At 32.4% G+C, this 17,852-nt stretch overlaps 1 protein-coding gene across 1 annotated transcript; it reads right to left on the bottom strand.

Moving 5' to 3' along the window:
* Positions 1-10,346: 10,346 nt before the first annotated feature.
* Positions 10,347-16,516, bottom strand: LOC114369364 (probable beta-D-xylosidase 2). Its single transcript, XM_028326583.1, has 7 exons — positions 16,049-16,516; positions 13,629-13,907; positions 12,818-12,987; positions 12,606-12,703; positions 12,137-12,487; positions 11,638-12,051; positions 10,347-11,417 (listed from the first exon to the last, which is right to left on the bottom strand). Exons 1-7 carry the CDS (start codon positions 16,442-16,444, stop codon positions 10,810-10,812), a joined length of 2,316 nt encoding a protein of 771 aa, XP_028182384.1. The 5' UTR covers positions 16,445-16,516; the 3' UTR covers positions 10,347-10,809.
* Positions 16,517-17,852: the final 1,336 nt, after the last annotated feature.

The following is a 17,852-nucleotide window of genomic DNA, read 5'->3' as shown; positions in this document are numbered from 1 at the left end:
TGCTTTGGGTTGAAAGCACACCCGATCAAACATAAGACTCAACTCGACCCAACTAGTCATACCAGTTAGACATGTTCGAGTTTTAAAACTATTTTTATTACTTGCAATTTTTTCTTTTTTTCAAATAAAATATAGTAAAAGTGTTTAGTTTGTGACTTGATTTAATGGGCAGCGAAAAATTATAACTAACATCCTAGAAAAAATGTCCTAGAGAAATATTGATAACTTTAATTTTTGTATAAACTTTTATTTTTTAACATGGTAGCTAGCAACACATTACAAATTTATATTTTTTCTGACATTAACAATATTGCAACTTAGTGTAAGTTTATGACCCTAATTTTATTACCTGCATTTTTTAAAATAGAATATAGAAAAAATATTTAGTTTGTGACCTGATTAGTGGGCAAGTGAAAGATTATGATTGAATATATATAACTGACAAGCCATCAACTCATTGGAATAACCAATGAGAAACGATGAATCAAGCAAATTTCCCTAAACAATATGCAAAGGGAAGCAAAACCGATTACTTATGATAACATTGAAAGTACGATTTTACCCTTACATACGTTGACATGCTAACTTGTACTTATATCCGATCGTTGATCAATCATCTTTAATCATTGATTCTTCCTTTTTATCTATCTGGCCTTAACACTCATCATTAATTCAATTTACTCTATATTGCTTGATAATACAAGAGAAAAATTGAGAAATAGTATATCCACATGTGATTTGTGAGATTAATTAACGAAACGAACACTAGCTTGCAAATTTTCACATCCCACGTAGTATAAAGCACTAAAGCAGAGAGTGATCATGAAGTTTCAGAAAATCGCTAGAAGTTGGCTGATTAAGGGTATTTTCTAGTGATTTTCAGCATTTTTATGATGACTTTAGACTTTTAAAAATGAATATGGCGAAAAAATAATTGATCTAGATAATCGATTAACTTTTGTTTCTTATTTTCCTATTATATGTTTATTCTCTATTTCACTCAAATAAAACACCTCTGATAAACTAGTTGTAATATTAAGAATGTATTTGGATCAGATTATTTTTTCAAATTATATTCTGATTAATAGAAAAAATCATTAATATTATTATGTAAATTATATAATGATTTAGATTATAATTTAATTTTACAACTTCTATTTTACCAAAAAATATTATAACTTTAACAAATAATTTTTTCTGTGATATTTTTTTTCTTAGAAATTACGGTTAGAATTTAATATTTTTTAATTAATTGTTTGTTTTTCATTCCATCCTTAATAGTAATCAATTCAAATATAAACTAACAATTGTAAATAATTTCAGATAATTGTTTGTGATTTTAACATAAAACACTGTTTTTATTTTTAACAGGATGAAGAGGGATGGATATGGAGCAAAATAATACGAAAAATGTTAAGAATATATTTTTTTATCATATTTTTATAGATTAAAATATATTAAAATCATAATATTTTTATTAGTTTCACATCTTATTTAATAAATATCTTTCAATTTTATAAATTTTAATATATTTTAATCAATACTAGATATTGTATTAGAATGAATGTGTTATTAAGGTTCCTCAAAAAATAGATAAGGGTAAATTGGTGATAGAAGAAGGAGCAAGGAGGAGTTTGTGATAATGATGAGCATATTTATGGGCAATGGAAAGAGAGGCTTCTCTTATAAGCCACATGAATCCTGCTTTTTTTTTTAGGGTTTGCTACTTTGCTGTGGGTTGCTTTTTATTTCACCCACATTGATTAATGAATGCACGTGAATGGGTTTGTCTGAAAGGGCTCTCTCTAACAGTAACTTGTTGTATTCCAATACCTTGTCTCACAAATATCCCATTATAAAATGGCACAGTTCGCGATTTCGGGCCATCTCCCTAGTACCCCCGTTTGCCACGTCACCCTTTAATGCTAGCCTGTCTCCACGTGGCATTCCTGGATTTGGGTCCCACAGCCCAAGTACCCTTCTCCATTCCACTATATATCCGGATAAGCCTTAGCTTTTGGACTCTACCCTCAGTTTTTCTGTTTCATTGTTTTATTTCGGTCCAGTGTTATTATTGTTTTTCCCCTTTTTTAATTATAGCATTTATTTTTAAGACGTTATTATTGTTGCATTTTGTGGATGGTACAGTGCATATTTTCTATGATAACATGATCAATGATTTGACCCTTGCATATAAACCCAGGAACAGTTCCATAAATTAAAAAACGTTTTGTTTTACTTTTCTTTCTCTTCATGATGCAGAGTTTCTTTCCAGCAAAATTATTCTAATTGTCAACAAGAAAAAAAAAAAACTAAATTCACTAATAGACAGTAGTATTATAAATCACTATTAATGCTAACAAACAAAAAAGAGAGAATCATTTCATCTAAAACTGATATTCAATTTAATTATTGAGTACTTGAGTAATGGGTTGTAAATAGCTCTTATAATACTTTATATGACATATGTAATGTTTTAGAAATGTAATATACACTGTATTGTAATGTTTAGCTAATCAATGCATTACAATGTTTTCACGCAGTTAAAAAAAAAAGAAGCTAAAAATCAATACTGTGTACAAATATTCGATTATGTAATTAGGTGTGTTGCTCATTACTAAAACTTATTATATTGAAAAGTAAAGCAAAAATTCAAACTCAAATAACGACCTAGTTACGCTTTCTCTGCAATGTAACAACAAACAAACACAGGATTGAGTTGTGCCATATTTCAACTTCAACAATATTGTTTGATTTAATTTCTTTTGTAGTTTTCATTGCATTATAAAAATAAGATTGATGAAAATATTTGAAAGAGTCATTATTTCTGATTTTCGTATCATACTTCATATGTCACTATATTATGATGACATGGTTGCGTAAGGAAATTATAAGAATAAGTTGATGTTGACATCTTTCATTAACAAAGTATCTATCTTTCTTTCTTGCTAATGATGACCCTCAAAAGATGAGTTAACAAGGAATTCAGGAATATTAGCACATTTTGATTGGCGGCTTTGAAAAACGCTAACATAACTGGGTTTGATTCAAACTTTGTGTTATTTTTTTTTTTCATTTTTTTATTTCTTAAGTATACATTCAAAGTGTATCCAGACAGATAGTGAGTTAAGTTGGATCGCTCAATTAAATATATAAGATTAAAATTAAAGGTAAAATAACCCTAATCATATTTAATAAAGCAAAAGTATCCCCTATAAAAAAACGAAAATATCCTTTTACACTTTTCACAAAATTCATTCGAAAAAAGAGATTATTGCAACATGCTATTATATTTTAGTTAGAGAAATGTTATTAAATAAAAGGAAAAAGGTTTATCCACCTAAAAAAGTGAGCTAGTACAATTCACTTAAGAAACAAAGAACATGTTTTTGTTAATTATATTTAACGCTTGTAACATCATTGAATAAATAATATAAATGTATTATCATATTTAGATTAGCTTTTTAAAAATAAATACTTTTTAATATAAATTATTAGTAAGAATGGCAATTTTTTCTTATCATTTAGGAACTTCAAAGTGACTATTAGGCTACAAGCAAAGATTTGGAAATAGCAACTAAAATTATATTCCTTACCAGATTTTGGTATAATAAATTTTTAAATGTTTCTTAATGATGTTTTAGTTTTTATATATGATGTAATATATTATTTTGTTTTAAATTTTTTTAATATGTGTTTGTGTATATAATTTTTAGGTAAAATTAATTACTAGGAAACGGGACAAGAGAAAAAAATTACCCTGCAATAAAAATCGAAAACGGGGAATGAAAAATAATGTAGACGTACAAGAAGTGCAGTTTCTCATCAGAGCAGTTGCAGCTGGTACTTTTTGAGAATCTTTTATAAACTCCATTAAAAAAAAAAAAAGAATCTCTTATAAATAAAAATTTATTCGAAGTAAAAGAGGGTTTTTCCAAACAAGTTATTTTTAGCGATTAAAATACACATGCAATGCACATAAACTTTACTAGAGAAATTAGATTAGATTAGACATGAATCTAGAGATGTAAGCAGCATTTGTATTGGTGTTGTTCCCACAGGTTTGGGACCATTAATGAGATGCCCAAGGCAAGGACACAAACGGGGTCTACATAGTTTGTTATCTTCCACACATGTAGTTGTTACTCTGCTGTGCTAGAACAGCTAAGGGGATCCAGGTTGTAAGGAATTGGGGTCCATCATTGTGATGAGATCGATGTTCCGTTTTATTGGTAGAGATCATCAATGGTGGAAACTAAGGCATGGGCGAGTTTAGGTCCATTTATTTTATGTAATGTTTGTGCTTGTCCCACATCCCAAAATTCAATTTTTTTTCATTGAGTTTTTGTTTTGGATCTTTCCGTTTTAAAGTTCTTCACTACTTTATCCACTACCAACAGCTACTATTCCTAAGTTAAAATGTGATCGATCTTCCCCACTTCCTGTTAAATCTTTTCCCCCAAGACGAGCTAGAGTGGATATTTGTAACTTTTTGAATAGGTCTGTTAAGAAATATTTGTTTGTTTGTGTCACAATGGGGTCCTAGCTAGAATTTATTTGGAGTATCAATTTAAATTTACAAAACTAGCTAACTATATCAAATGAGAAAAAAATATTATGCACAAAAAGTCTTACACAATTATCTAATCATAATTCATTATATGTATAATAAATTTATTAATTTTTAAAATAATTATAATTCAAGACATTAAGCTAATATCAAATACCCATTTAAGTTTAGTTATGCTTCTGCTATGACACACATGTTGTGTCTCAACTTCTTATTGTTAATGAAATGACAAGTTTTACAAGATGGCCTCATCCTGTACCCCATGGCAGGGTCTAATGTTCCTTCTAGGGTACTGTTTGATTGGTTCAGCCATTATTGGTTCGTTTTTCTTTCCTTTACTTTTGGATCTACCCTTGTTTCGTTTTCATTCTCCTCCTATTATTGCCAATTATTGTTTTTTTTATCCACAATTCAACAGGTAAGGTTGATGGTCCTTCTGATGCAACTGCATGTCTGAATACCTACCAATTAGTTTTCGATTCCTCTTTCTTTCTGATCCCCTCGCCCCTTGTTTGTTTGCCAATATGGATATCATATGCTTATAATAAGTGTTGTTGACTTAAATGCAGAAAAGTATGCTACCAATGCCCCACTATGTCAATAAGAGGGAATCGAATTTATGTCAGTACAAATATGACAACAACGTAGATAATCACAACATCGCTAAAAAGAAAGTCCACAACGAAGAGAGAAAATGTTACATTTAAAGGAGAAAAATTTTCTTACACTGTGATTTCATTATTCAATTGAAAGAAAAGAAAATGTGAACCACAAACTTCAATCCTATAACTGTCTATAACACCTCAGGTTAATTTTTAAAAATTAATTAATATTTAAATTTTTTTAAAAAAAAATTCTTTAAAAATAAGTTATAAGATAACAAAACAACTTGTAGTCACAATACTTGCATATAAAACCTGTTGTAGTATTTATAAAATTTATAAATACTCGCTTAACAAACAACTGTACAAGTATGAAACATTTTTTTATCTAACAAAGGTGACAAATGGTTACTATTCATATACCCACACCACCTCACTGTCATCCTAGTTCCAACAAACAAGTAACATGGAAATTTAGATTCTTATATAGGTTGTTGTATGCCTCTTAATTAGTTATTTACGCCTATTTTTATTCTAATTCCTATAATTGAATTACTTGGTAATTAAATATATATCACTTACCTAGCTAAGAAGCGAAATTATATGACAGATGATTAATATTTTCTTTACACACACACACGGGTTGTACTTGTATAGAGTATTTATGTTAAGGGGAACCATTTATGTGATTGATGGGTATGCTAATATGGTTGAATTATATACCAAACTACATTTCATTATGATTTTTAAGAACACTCATTATTGGTGCAAGGAGGACATATTTAATTTATGTGTAATTCTTACAATACTTTTTTCTTGCTAATTAGAGAGAAAAAACACAGAACTACTTAATTATTGCATAGATACACCAGAAGAATGGCCCAATAACTGAAATCCAATTAATATTCTAAAACCGAATATTTTTGGTACGAAATCATGAGTATTTTTTACAGATACAATCTTTTAAAAAAAAAATATACCACAGGTATTTCTTTTTAAAAAATTACTATAGGTATCCGTTTTTATTATAGCATTTAACGTATTACATGTTCAATACTTAAATTTAAAACCTCTCTTTCAATAAAAAAAATTAAAACCTCTTATTAAATTAAAATAATCATTTGTGATTGATCCATATTCTTAGTAGTTTGCGGGACCTACTTTTAGAATTTAGGTTGTTAAGTCCTACGGCTACACATAGGCATTTTATTTTAAATATTAAACAAAATCAGGAAAACTTAGGATTCCCATAAAGTTCCAACTTTGTACAGGGTGGCCATTTATCGGTTATATCCTTATACAATAAGATCCTTTAGGTATAAATATAATCATTAAAGGGATTGCAGCCTCAGTTGGCAATCTTAGTAATTGCAAATTAAAATATTGATTAAACAAATAAGTTGGAGATTAAAAATTCAGAATTTATAGGAAAGGCTTTCCATTCTCAAAAAAGACATGTTTGTATATAAGGAGGCAGAGTGTGACGCACATCACTTAAGATTCTCTTAAACTACCATTCTTGGATAAGGTTTTTCCTCTACTTCATTTGCATAAGGCCCGTGTGCCTATGCTCTTATTTCCCGTGGAACAGCAATACATAATCATTTTTATTATTTGAAAAGTTTGTTCTTTTTAAAATGTAAGCACTCACAAAAATGCATTAACCATTCAATGCTTAAATCGATTTTAGCACTACCATTTTCCATCATTCCTTTGACGGCAAAATAAACTAATGACTTCAATATTCTCTAATCTATTTTTTGTAATCAAAATGCATCTTTATTTTTTGTTTGAACTCAAGAGAAATGTATCACTGTAGTTGTTAAGGAATTAATTATAAAAATAATAACATGTTTTTTATATTAAAAAATGAATATATTAAATATTTATTTTTATTTGTGACAAAGCTTTAAAAAAATCCTTAATTCATTAGTATTTGATTTGCCTTGTATTCGCCAGATGAGTTATCCAATGTGGTTATCTTTCCAAAGGCTTCTCTGCAAAAGCTCAGGGAACCTCTGTGGGAAGCACGTGTCTTGTTGATGGAATTTCACGTGGAGATGCTGACCCATGTGTAGCTTTCGCTTTGCGAGCCAACAGTAATAATAATACACTAACATATACATATTGCTATGCATGTGTAGTTTCAATTGATTTTTATGTTATGGCCAACAAGGCCAGCTTAATGAGGGTGTGATTTGCTCACTCTGCTGTTTATCTAAAAAACTTTGCCAATAATGCATCTTACTCTCAAAATTCAAATTTGAATTTCAGATACACATTATGCTCCAGTTTCTCTTTTTTATTTAACTTTATGTTGGTTATTTTTGTAAATGATTTATATATCTCTAGCTAATCATTTAGTCTTTTTAAATATAAGCATTATGCATTAGATGTGTGTAGGTGTGTCTATTAATTCTCTGAATCTGTCAGCTAATTGTATATAAAAAAAAATCTGTCAGCTAAACATTATATTAAACTTGATCAGGCTATTAAGTCGCAAACCATTATGAAGGAGTAAATATATGTACATAAAACTATTTGTTTCAAAACCATGATGAATCATAATAAACGGTTGAATTAGAAGACTTAGATCGATCAGGCTACAAAAATTGACAAGTGTCCCCTAGAGAAGGATTCTTCTATCATATCATGCTAAGGTCTTTGACACATGAGGATTATAGTATTGGTTTCCCTTCCAATCATCAATCAAAGTGGCACAGATGTAATAAAGGTTTCAAAAAAAGTAACAAAAAAAAAATGAGAAGCTGGCAAGCTAATATCTGAAAGGTGCTCTCAAACCACACTGAAAATTAAAGCTAACCACTCGCCAGAACATTAATTGGAAATTACTACAAATACAAAATAACACCATACTTGTGCAGAAATGAGTATACAATATGGGATCAGATTCCACCGTTAGGAATTCTCGCATTCACACATTCCACTAAGAAGAGTCAGGGGATGAAGATTCAGCGATTCAAATTTTATTTTGATAAATTTAATTTAAAATATGTAGTTGATGTTTGGATTAAAATTTATAAATTTATGTAGTACAAACTTAAATTTATAAACTAAGTTTGTAAAACTATCTCAAGTCTAAGTTTTCTAAAGCTAGCAAAATTTTAATCTAAAACATATTTTTGGAACACTTCCATCAGAAATCCAAACATACCATATTAAAAATATGAAACGTATGATCTTTTATCTAACGATTCTAATTTATGAATGTGTGAATGGAGGGAATCATTCCCAATTGTATGGATCCAAATTTTCACATGGTGTGGATGCTATCAGATTTTGTGTTGAAAGGGCCACATGAACAAAAGTCAAAATTCAATATGGTTGATGGCAGGCCGGGCGAGTGGGCCGATTCAACTCATTTTTCGAGCAGTTGACATTTGACAATTCTTAGACCTCGTCTTCATCATCAGTGATTCAGCAAACAAACTCTTCCCAATAAGTTCAACATAAATTTAACCAGCCATGTGGGGCTCTGTAGAGTCATCTTTCGCAATCTTATGTGTTTTAGCTTTTAATTAGTTGTACAAAAGGTAAAATCCTTTTAAGTAGGACCACTTAATTCAACACCCAAAGGAAGTACCAAAAATATGTTATCAGCCTTACCTCTTCCAGGGGTTCGTACTTAACATGAGGGAAGAGCATAGAGGTTTCCCCAATAATTGGAAACATTTTTAAGAGATAGAAGTGGAAAAGTAGAAATGAAAATATGTAATGCCTCGGGTGGTGTACCCTTTTTTTTTCTCTTGATTGTTTTGAGCCTCTCATAATATGTTATAAGTCACCCTTTCCTAAAGTCTGTCCTTTGAATAATGACTAGTCAGGGATGGAAAAAGAAAGCTCTTCACAAGAAGCTAGTACTATGCTTGTTCTATTCTTTGTTTATACTACCTTTTATCTACTGGGAGAAATATATTCCACCAAACCCAAACCCCTCTTGAAGCCATCACTTCTGCTCAGTGCTTACCAATTGTTTGATGAAGCTTGAAGTATAATTGTTAATGTAGAAACTTGAATTCAAAGTCAAGCATTCGTTTTTTTTTATACTGAAAATAATGTATATGTTTAGGTAACACTGTGCTGGCTGACCAACTATATTCATGCTCTTGCAACTTGGTAAGATAAGAAAAGTTTCACAAAACATTAAAAAAACGGTGTTGCTTATTAATAATATATGCCTATATCAATTTATTGTAATACTTGTGCTGGTAAAAGTAACCAAAACGAGCAAAGTTTTTCTATCAGCTACAAATCTACAATATATTTTGAACCTGTGACGTGACTATATACTGATATGATTTTTTTCCACTTAAATTCCCCCCCCCCCCCTTTTTTATTGCGTTGCAATATTATAATAGACGGAAGCAATCTTGAATAGTAGAAGTCCTTCATTCCAGCTGAATAATACAAATCAAAGCGTGGAATTTGTGAGTCCATATTTTCGGAACATGGGAACTTGAATTAAATGCTTTACTCTGTTCTGTTGGCTTCTTATATTACCTATATGTCAACATCAAGGCCAATTTCATTATCAGCGCCTTTTTTTTTACTTTATTTTTATTGTATTATTTTTTCGACTGAGTTTTTATTTGGCCCACACATGCCTGCTTCTATCATCAATTTGAATCATTATTGGTTTAGATGCCACATGATTGCCTTAATAGTAGTTCTCCATCTCTAAAATCTCAATGATGGGAGGCTCACCTTGTACGAAGCCAAGTTGCATTCTGATTATTCTTTCCCCATTTGGGAAGTAGTAAGCTAGTAGTATTAAATAATTCATATATGTAATTTCCCTAATGTCTTACTCTATCTATCTCATTTTTTATGATTTAAACATTTAGCTGAGAATATTTTTCCCCCTCAACAATATGTTTTTCTGCTTTCTTGCATTCCAATCGTAGCAAGTGGCCATGTTGAATTTGTCATCAAAAGCAGTACAAATTATACTTTGCCAAGTACTTAGGTACAATGATAATTAACAAATACGATTTGTTATGGCTTTTCTTGACTAACATTCCATTCGCTTTTTTTTTTTTTTTTTGCTCATCTCTTGCATTCCATTCGTAACAAGAGACTTATATTTTTATTGAATTCATTATGGTGAAAATGACTAACAATGGAAGCTGGGCACTGGGTGTAAGCTCTGCACATCATGGTGAAAAAGCTCATTCTTATTACCAATCTTACAATTACACTAATGTCTCGTATTAATAAAAGTACAAGCAAAAAGAATGGCAAACAAAGTAGAAATGAATCGGAGAGAGAACAATAAATTTCCCTAATCTCTTCTCCAAAAATGACAACCAATCCTATTACTTTATTGGCTGTGTTTGAGGAATCAATCTAACATGTCCTGTCTTGGGAGTCATGACAAATCAACAATTGGGCTTGAATCAACGGTTCCTTAGAACCAAGGCACCATGTAGGAAGTTTAGAGGTCAAACTTCAAATGTCCCTGGCAATAAGCATACATTTAATCTATCTATGTATCATACACTTACGTAGAGGTTGAGGTTATTTAGCAGGTACTATATATGTATATTTTGCTGGGGGGGAAAAAAAGGCAAGGAATCAAATGCCATGAATATGATTGGTGGGTGATGTCCCAAAAATTCAGGACTTGATAATTCCAAGTGTTTCTGCCTGAAGAGAGACGTAGTGTTTAACATCACCAATGTGAAGACTGTGCAAACCCATTGGAACTCTCCTAGTACCAGACCGGTCAACCACGCTCAATAGCTTACAAACATGAATGTTGACATTCACTCGTTGTTGGGCCTTGGAAGGAATATGAAGTTTCTGAAATGCCACTAGTTGCTTGTGTGGAGCCCAATGGCCATTACCCGCAGGTGGTGCGGAGAACACTAACAAAGTGTGAGTGCCATCTTTGGAACCAACATTTTTAACATCCACTTGAAGGCTAATGGAAAGCTTGCCACATCGTGCATGTGTCACTTTAATTGCCTTGTTGGCGATGCTGGAGCTGTTGCCGTGGCGGTGCCCATCCACTGGAATTGAGACCAATTTGGGTGCGCTAGCTAATGTATGAACAAAGTGTGTGTAAGACAATCCGTAACCAAATGGATACACCACTGGGCCATTGTAAAATCGGTAGGTTCTTCCAGGGTACCCTTTGCTTCGGCTTGCTCTCATTGCCATATTTGTCATTGGCAAGTTTTTAATGTACCCTTGTGGGTACCATGTCATAGGCAACTTGCCTCCTGAAATTAAAACATAACATAATGTTTTGATGTAAGTATGTGTTTAAATATAATTTGTTTGGGCCTACAATGGGCTATATGAGAAAGAGTGTTGTTTCTCACACCTCCAAAAATTGCTTCCGGAACCCATTACATTTCAGATTAGGCTTTGTAGAATGCAATGGGGTGCCATAAACAATTTTTGGAAGTGCAGCAAGTTTTAAACCAAAAGAAGACAAACCAGGGTTAGATGTTCCAAACAAGATATCTGCTATAGCGGCACCACCAGCTTGTCCGGGATAACCGGCCCACAAGATAGCTTGGATTCTAGGGTTATTCTTTGCAAATGTTATATCCACAGGCCCACCAGACATTATGACCAAAATTGTTGGGCCCTTGGAGGCAGCTGCTACTTTCGACACAAGGTCTTGTTGACGCCCAGGAAGAAGCAGGCCAGCCCGGTCCACAGTTTCAGCCTCAATGGACTGGTCCAGGCCCATCACTAGCACAGTTGCATCTGCTTGTTGGGCTACATTTATAGCTCTCCCGAATTGCTTGTCATTAGTGCAAGCCACATTTGCACAGCCCAGCTCGTGAATAGTCTTGGTGTATCTTCCTATTCCTTCTAAGGGGCTTGTATATCCACAAGCAATACCTAAAAAACAAGGGAAGAAATAGTTGGAGGTGATGGGCTTAGATCTAAATTTCAATATTTTAAGGGAATAAAAAAGGAGGCCTACCAGCATAGTTGCCAATCATTGTGACAGTGACATTAGAATTGGGCCCAATAACAGCCACCGTGGGGTGACGCCTAGTGGAGAGAGGCAAAGAAGGACCTTTGTTTTTAAGAAGCACAATCCCTTGTCTTGCGGCTTCAAGGGCAAGCTCTTGGTGACTTGGGGTGCACACATCTCTTGGACCAAGTTTGCCATATGGATGACTTGATGGCTCACCATCATACATCCCTAACCTCATTTGGACTGTTAATGTGTTCAATAAAGCCCCATTCACATCAGTTTCGCTTATGAGGCCTTTCTTCACAGCATTTTGCGTATGTTGTCCTAGAAAAGGCCCACAATCCAAATCCAAACCTGTAACATGATCAAATGCTAAGCCCTTATTCGAACCCATATCTTTTTTCTTGATTACAATAATATGTGAAAGACTAAGAAATGAACAGAACTAAATTAATTGGATTTAGTAACTAGCCTGCTTTAATGGCATCAGCAGCAGCTTCTTCTGGAGTAGATGTGTAATGTTGGCTATTGTAAAACACCCCAACAGAGTCACAATCTGATACAATGTACCTAAATCACACAGGAAAGCAAATAATAAAGATATAGTTTGGGATAATTCTTTGACAGAATGTGAGGACCACCCAATTATTACTTATTAGCCTTTGGTATTGTTTATAAGCTTACCCATTGAGACCCCATTGGCCACGAACTGTTCTCTTTAGGAGGATGGGGTCCGCACAGGTAGGAACACCGTTAACCTGATTGTAAGAACACATCACACTTGCCACTTTGCCTTCCTTCACGCACATTCTGAATGGAACATTGAACGTGTCCTCAATGTCCTGCTTGCTAACCTGCCCATAAACTTCAAAAGTAAGTTGCTACGAAAAATAATATTACTATATTGTGCGGTCTTTTTGTCATCCTTGCTTGGATAAGGGTTGCTGAAAGTGATCGAGAAAACTACAAAATGCATCCATGGCCCGACAACATGATCCATCCTAAAGAATTTTGTGCAAAATACTACAATTTAAACTAGCATTTAAATTTTTTAATAAAAGCTATCATTGAGTTGTTGCACTTTTTACCCTCGCGTGGTTGTTAGATTTTCAATGTTACATACCGAACCTTAAAGTTCTGACATGCTGTGTACAAGTTGATGCGGCTAGAATTGAATTAACAAAACGAGTTGAAAAATATTTTATTCATTGCACTGTATAATTGCATATAGACAAGTCGAAATTAGTAGGAGTGTTTCTTAAGTCACGAAATTATAGATAACGACCCACACATCCTACAAATCATTTTGGATTAGCAGAAAAAGTGCTAAAGTGGACAATTTGGGCTACACAAAAGTATACTCCTACCAAACTAGGGAAACTACCTCAGCAGTGCATAATATCTACATGAGTGGTGCACCTCACCTCAAGAAGAAGATTCCCCATAACCCATTATCCCAATCCAAAATTTCCACATACCATTAAATAAGGGTTACCTGTGCATTAAAGTGAAAGCGATCCACACCGTTCCAATTATCAAGGTCATAAGCCGTAAAGTGTTTGCAAGAGGCAGCCACCTTCAACCGGTTACCGTCCGTTTCCTGTAGCCCTCTTACGTAACTGGCTGCATATTTACCGGCTAGTATTGGGTCCTCACCGGGAGTCTCCTGTCCACGGCCCCACCGTGGGTCCCTAAAAATGTTCACGTTTGGGCTCCAGTATGTCAGCCCAGCCGTTCCACCATTGTACATTGCTCGTGCTTCGTCCGAGGCAACCTGCACATTATTTGCTATGTTAGACATCTATTTTACTTTATTAACTTAAAAACAATACGTTTTTTTTAAAAAAAATATATATTGAAACTGTATCCAACATGTGCATAAAGGGTTCGTAACTCAGCCACTGGCACGGCATGATTTGCATTTGCAGGCTCTTGTATCATAATGATATAATTTTTTAAAAAAATTTACTATAATGGATATTTTTTAAAAAAATTATGAAAATGGATAAATCAGACTTTGATGTACAATTTTATCATAAAAAATGATGCTTTAAAGCATAATTTTGTTTTGCAGAAAATTGTTACGAAATCGGATATGCATATATGATTTTAGTTTTTTAATTTTTTTATTATTAAAAGTTGAAATCGTATGTTAAAATTCGATTGTAACATTTTTTAAATTATTTTAGAAATCTTATTTTTGCATATTATTTCATTAGAAAAAGAAAAAAAAACTGAAATCTTATTTTAACATATGATTTTAGTTTTTAAGGAAAAAATATTTTAAACAAATAAAAAGTGAAATTGTGCTTTGGTATATAAAAATATGATTTACCCATTTTTATAAATTTTTTAAAAATTTGCTCGTTTTCGTACTTAACCCTTATTTGCAAGTTGCTATAAAAGGGGGACAAACTTGGGTAACATGACATGGTAGCTGGCATGCAATGTCACAGTGGTATGGAACTCGAGAGGGGAACCAATATCACAAAGTCTAACAGAAAAATAAAAAATAAAAAAATGAACTAATCATGGAATTCATTTGGTTGAAAACACCAACTTTTTTTTTCCTGGAGCACACTGCACGGCATCATCAAATCCTGGTGTATGATTAGTTTAATTTATTTATGATAATTCATTTTTCATAAACATGCATTTACTATTTAAGTAGAAAAGTATAAAAATCTAACAGTGTTTTAAAAAAATTTGATCTTCTATGTACGTCGCAGGGAGATGATAAATGTTTTTTATTACTTAAGGAATAAACATTCTTATTTTTTCTATTAATAAGTATATTCTCTTAAACAATGCTATCAATTCACTTATGAAATAAAGTTTGTAGTTTTTTTTTATAAAAAAAACTACAAATTTTAGTTGTTAAAATTAGTTTCTGGTCAAAATCAATACCGAACACAAATCTTTTTAGAAAAAAATATTTGGTTTCATATCAAAATTAATAATTTTCGGTTCTTAATATAGGTCATTTTCAGTTGGTCAGTTCTGAAATTTCATTCAAATCCAGTGTTACTTTTTTTTTTTTTTTTTACCAAACCCAGTGTTACTTCAAGCATTGAAGTAAAGAAAGTGAGGCTCTTTCAATAGGCTATTCTGAGCATTTTAGAGTCATTGGTTTGCGTTAGATTCTTGTTGAGCATAAAATTAAAGTCAAGATAGAGAATTAAATCAATGTCTGGACAAACAATGACAATACTGCTAGTGTTACTATTTAATATTAATTCTTTAAAATTAAAAATAACTAAATCTTATTTACATTCAAATGTGTCTCAGAAATACTTAATGGTTTAAATATTTCACGAATATAAAAAAATGATTTTAAAACCTGATTATACAATTTTAATAACTAATTTTATATCACAAAAAAGCGAGAAAAGTCATTTTAGAAAATATATTATTCATTTTAAAATGTCTTAATGCAAATATTTATCTGGAGTCTAAACTCTAAAGTACCCAAGTCGACTTGTATTACCGGAAAAAAAAAAAAGAGAGAGAGAGAGCAATGAATTAATGAAAGATGTGAGTGTATAAAAGAAAAGTCTCACTGATCACTCTATTTTTTCAGTTTTGTTCACTAAAGTGGTGAGAAACAAAAAAATGCGTGAAATCTACATTACTTTTTTTTTTTTTTCCTTTTCTTCAATTTCTTTACTAAATTAAATTTGTATTTGATCAATTTTCCCCTTATTTTCTTTTCTTTTTCACATCAATCAAGCATAGTTTAAGATAATGTGCATCTTAACAGAATTATTAATTATGCAAATTATACGATAAAATAGTATTTTTATTCAAAATTAGAATATGGTGTGTGAATTAATGAACTATTATAGTGAAATATTAATAGATTTTTAAAAAATTCTTAACTAACAAACATTTTAAAAACAAAAGAAAAAAGCTGACCCGTCCGATTGCTTCCCACAAAGAAGCATTGAAAGAAGCAGCGGTGGTGATGACTTGAGGGAAGCTAGTGGCGGCAGGGAACTGGCCACCGAACTTTGTTCCGGGGCCCACATTTGAGACCCCATGTAGTGCCTCCGACCACCACTCATACCCTTTGATACCAAGCCGTGGCACTGCCGCGGCATTGTTCACTAGCAAGTTAACTTTTTCTTGCAGTGTTAACCTTCCAATTAGATCCTTCACCCTTGCCCCTGTTGCCAACCAAGCCTTGCAAAATGGTAAGTTTTTTGTGGCGGTGTTCTTAGGGTCACAAGCAAAAGGGTCACGTGCCTCGCCACCCCAAAGTAGTATGAGTAGGAGCAAGATACTGGTTAAGGGTGAAAAGATGGAACCCATTTGGGAAAGAAAAAAAGAATGTAATGTAGTAGCCGTAGGCTTTGGTGGTTTGAGAAGTTATGGGACGGATGGAACAATATATATATATATATAGTTGAGGGGACATCATGACAAATCCAATTCCATGTTTTTATAGATGTTAGATAGAGGTGTACCTATTAGCTGGCCTTCAGTGATTGGATTTTCCATTATTTTTTTACTTTCTACTTCTTAGCAAATGAAGCAACTTGGCTGGTGGATTTCAACACAAGTTGGTGACTAACAAAAGTTCTCTAAGCCAATTTATCAACTTAATAACTCAGAATTTACCTGCCGCATGCTGGTTTTGAAACCAAACTATACTATTAGTCTATTACTTAGTTATCACGAAAGTGAATTTGGCAAATTTACAGCTATGCAAGTATATATGTTTCTAATATTTGTTTTATAGCATTTTTATTTATCCCGAGTCGTTCGTCACAAATAATATTATTGTTGTACAAATACGCTCAATTTTCATATAAAATTGAAAATAACATAAAAGATGTTCTATATTTATTTATTTTTACTGAGGATTCGCAATCGCTGATGTCTTTAGTCTTTATCGGTCCAACATTTTGATGGGCATTGATGATCCCTATTCCTCGAGTATGGTTGGTCCTACTCGTTAGACATTAATAATTAGGACAAATGTGTAATGTTAGATAGAGTGCATGAGATTGACTTTCTTTATTTTTTGGTGAAAACATAACTTATATTGGCCAGTAAAATGATTAGGTTGTCCAAAATTTCTTCTTATATCTGGTTTGGAAGCTAGAGAATCTTTGGCCAGAATAAAGAAACAGCATTCATCACCGAAATGACTAATGCCTATGGGCAACTCATGAGTCGTGACAATTGGTAGGCGTAATTAATTAACCGATTATTTCACCCTGTGCCAAATATGACAATTATTGAGAAAATATTTGACTTTGTTGCATAGTACTATTCCATCAAATGTAGCAATTTCCATAAAAAGTGGATGACTTGGATTGGAATTAATTAATTTTGTTATATGATGTATAATTTTACTATAATCAATTATTGCCCAGATTGGTAGTTTGCTACCAATGTCAAATCATTCCCAAGCTATTTAATCATTCATGCATGAGTTGCTCGATGTTTTTTACTCTTTGTTGAGCTGTTAACTTACAAAATGAACTGAACCTGAAATAGCTTGAGTGTATCACACACATTATTCAAAGGGAGTTGATTGAAAAATCAGAGACATCAAAACAAAGTGGAGTCCGGTCCACGGAAATTACATATGAAGAAAGTAGAGGTTAAATTTCAATAAAAATATTGGTCCCTCTCCAATCTTAATTTAGATATTTGTAAAAAAAGTGGTTGTTGGTTTAGAGTAGCTTCGCTTACAAGTGAGGTTCGGATC

Source organism: Glycine soja, chromosome 10 (assembly GCF_004193775.1).
Source record: "Glycine soja cultivar W05 chromosome 10, ASM419377v2, whole genome shotgun sequence".
NCBI lineage: Eukaryota > Viridiplantae > Streptophyta > Magnoliopsida > Fabales > Fabaceae > Glycine > Glycine soja.
This window is presented reverse-complemented; position numbering and strand designations above follow the sequence as displayed.

Coding starts and splice junctions, on each gene's coding strand:
- LOC114369364 (XM_028326583.1), bottom strand. CDS start 16,444: ATGGGTTCCATCTTTTCACCCTTAACCAGTATCTTGCTCCTACTCATA. Junction 13,908..16,048: donor TGTGGGAAGCAATCGGACGG/GTCAGCTTTTTT, acceptor AATAATGTGCAG/GTTGCCTCGGACGAAGCACG. Junction 12,988..13,628: donor GCTTTCACTTTAATGCACAG/GTAACCCTTATT, acceptor GTTTATGGGCAG/GTTAGCAAGCAGGACATTGA.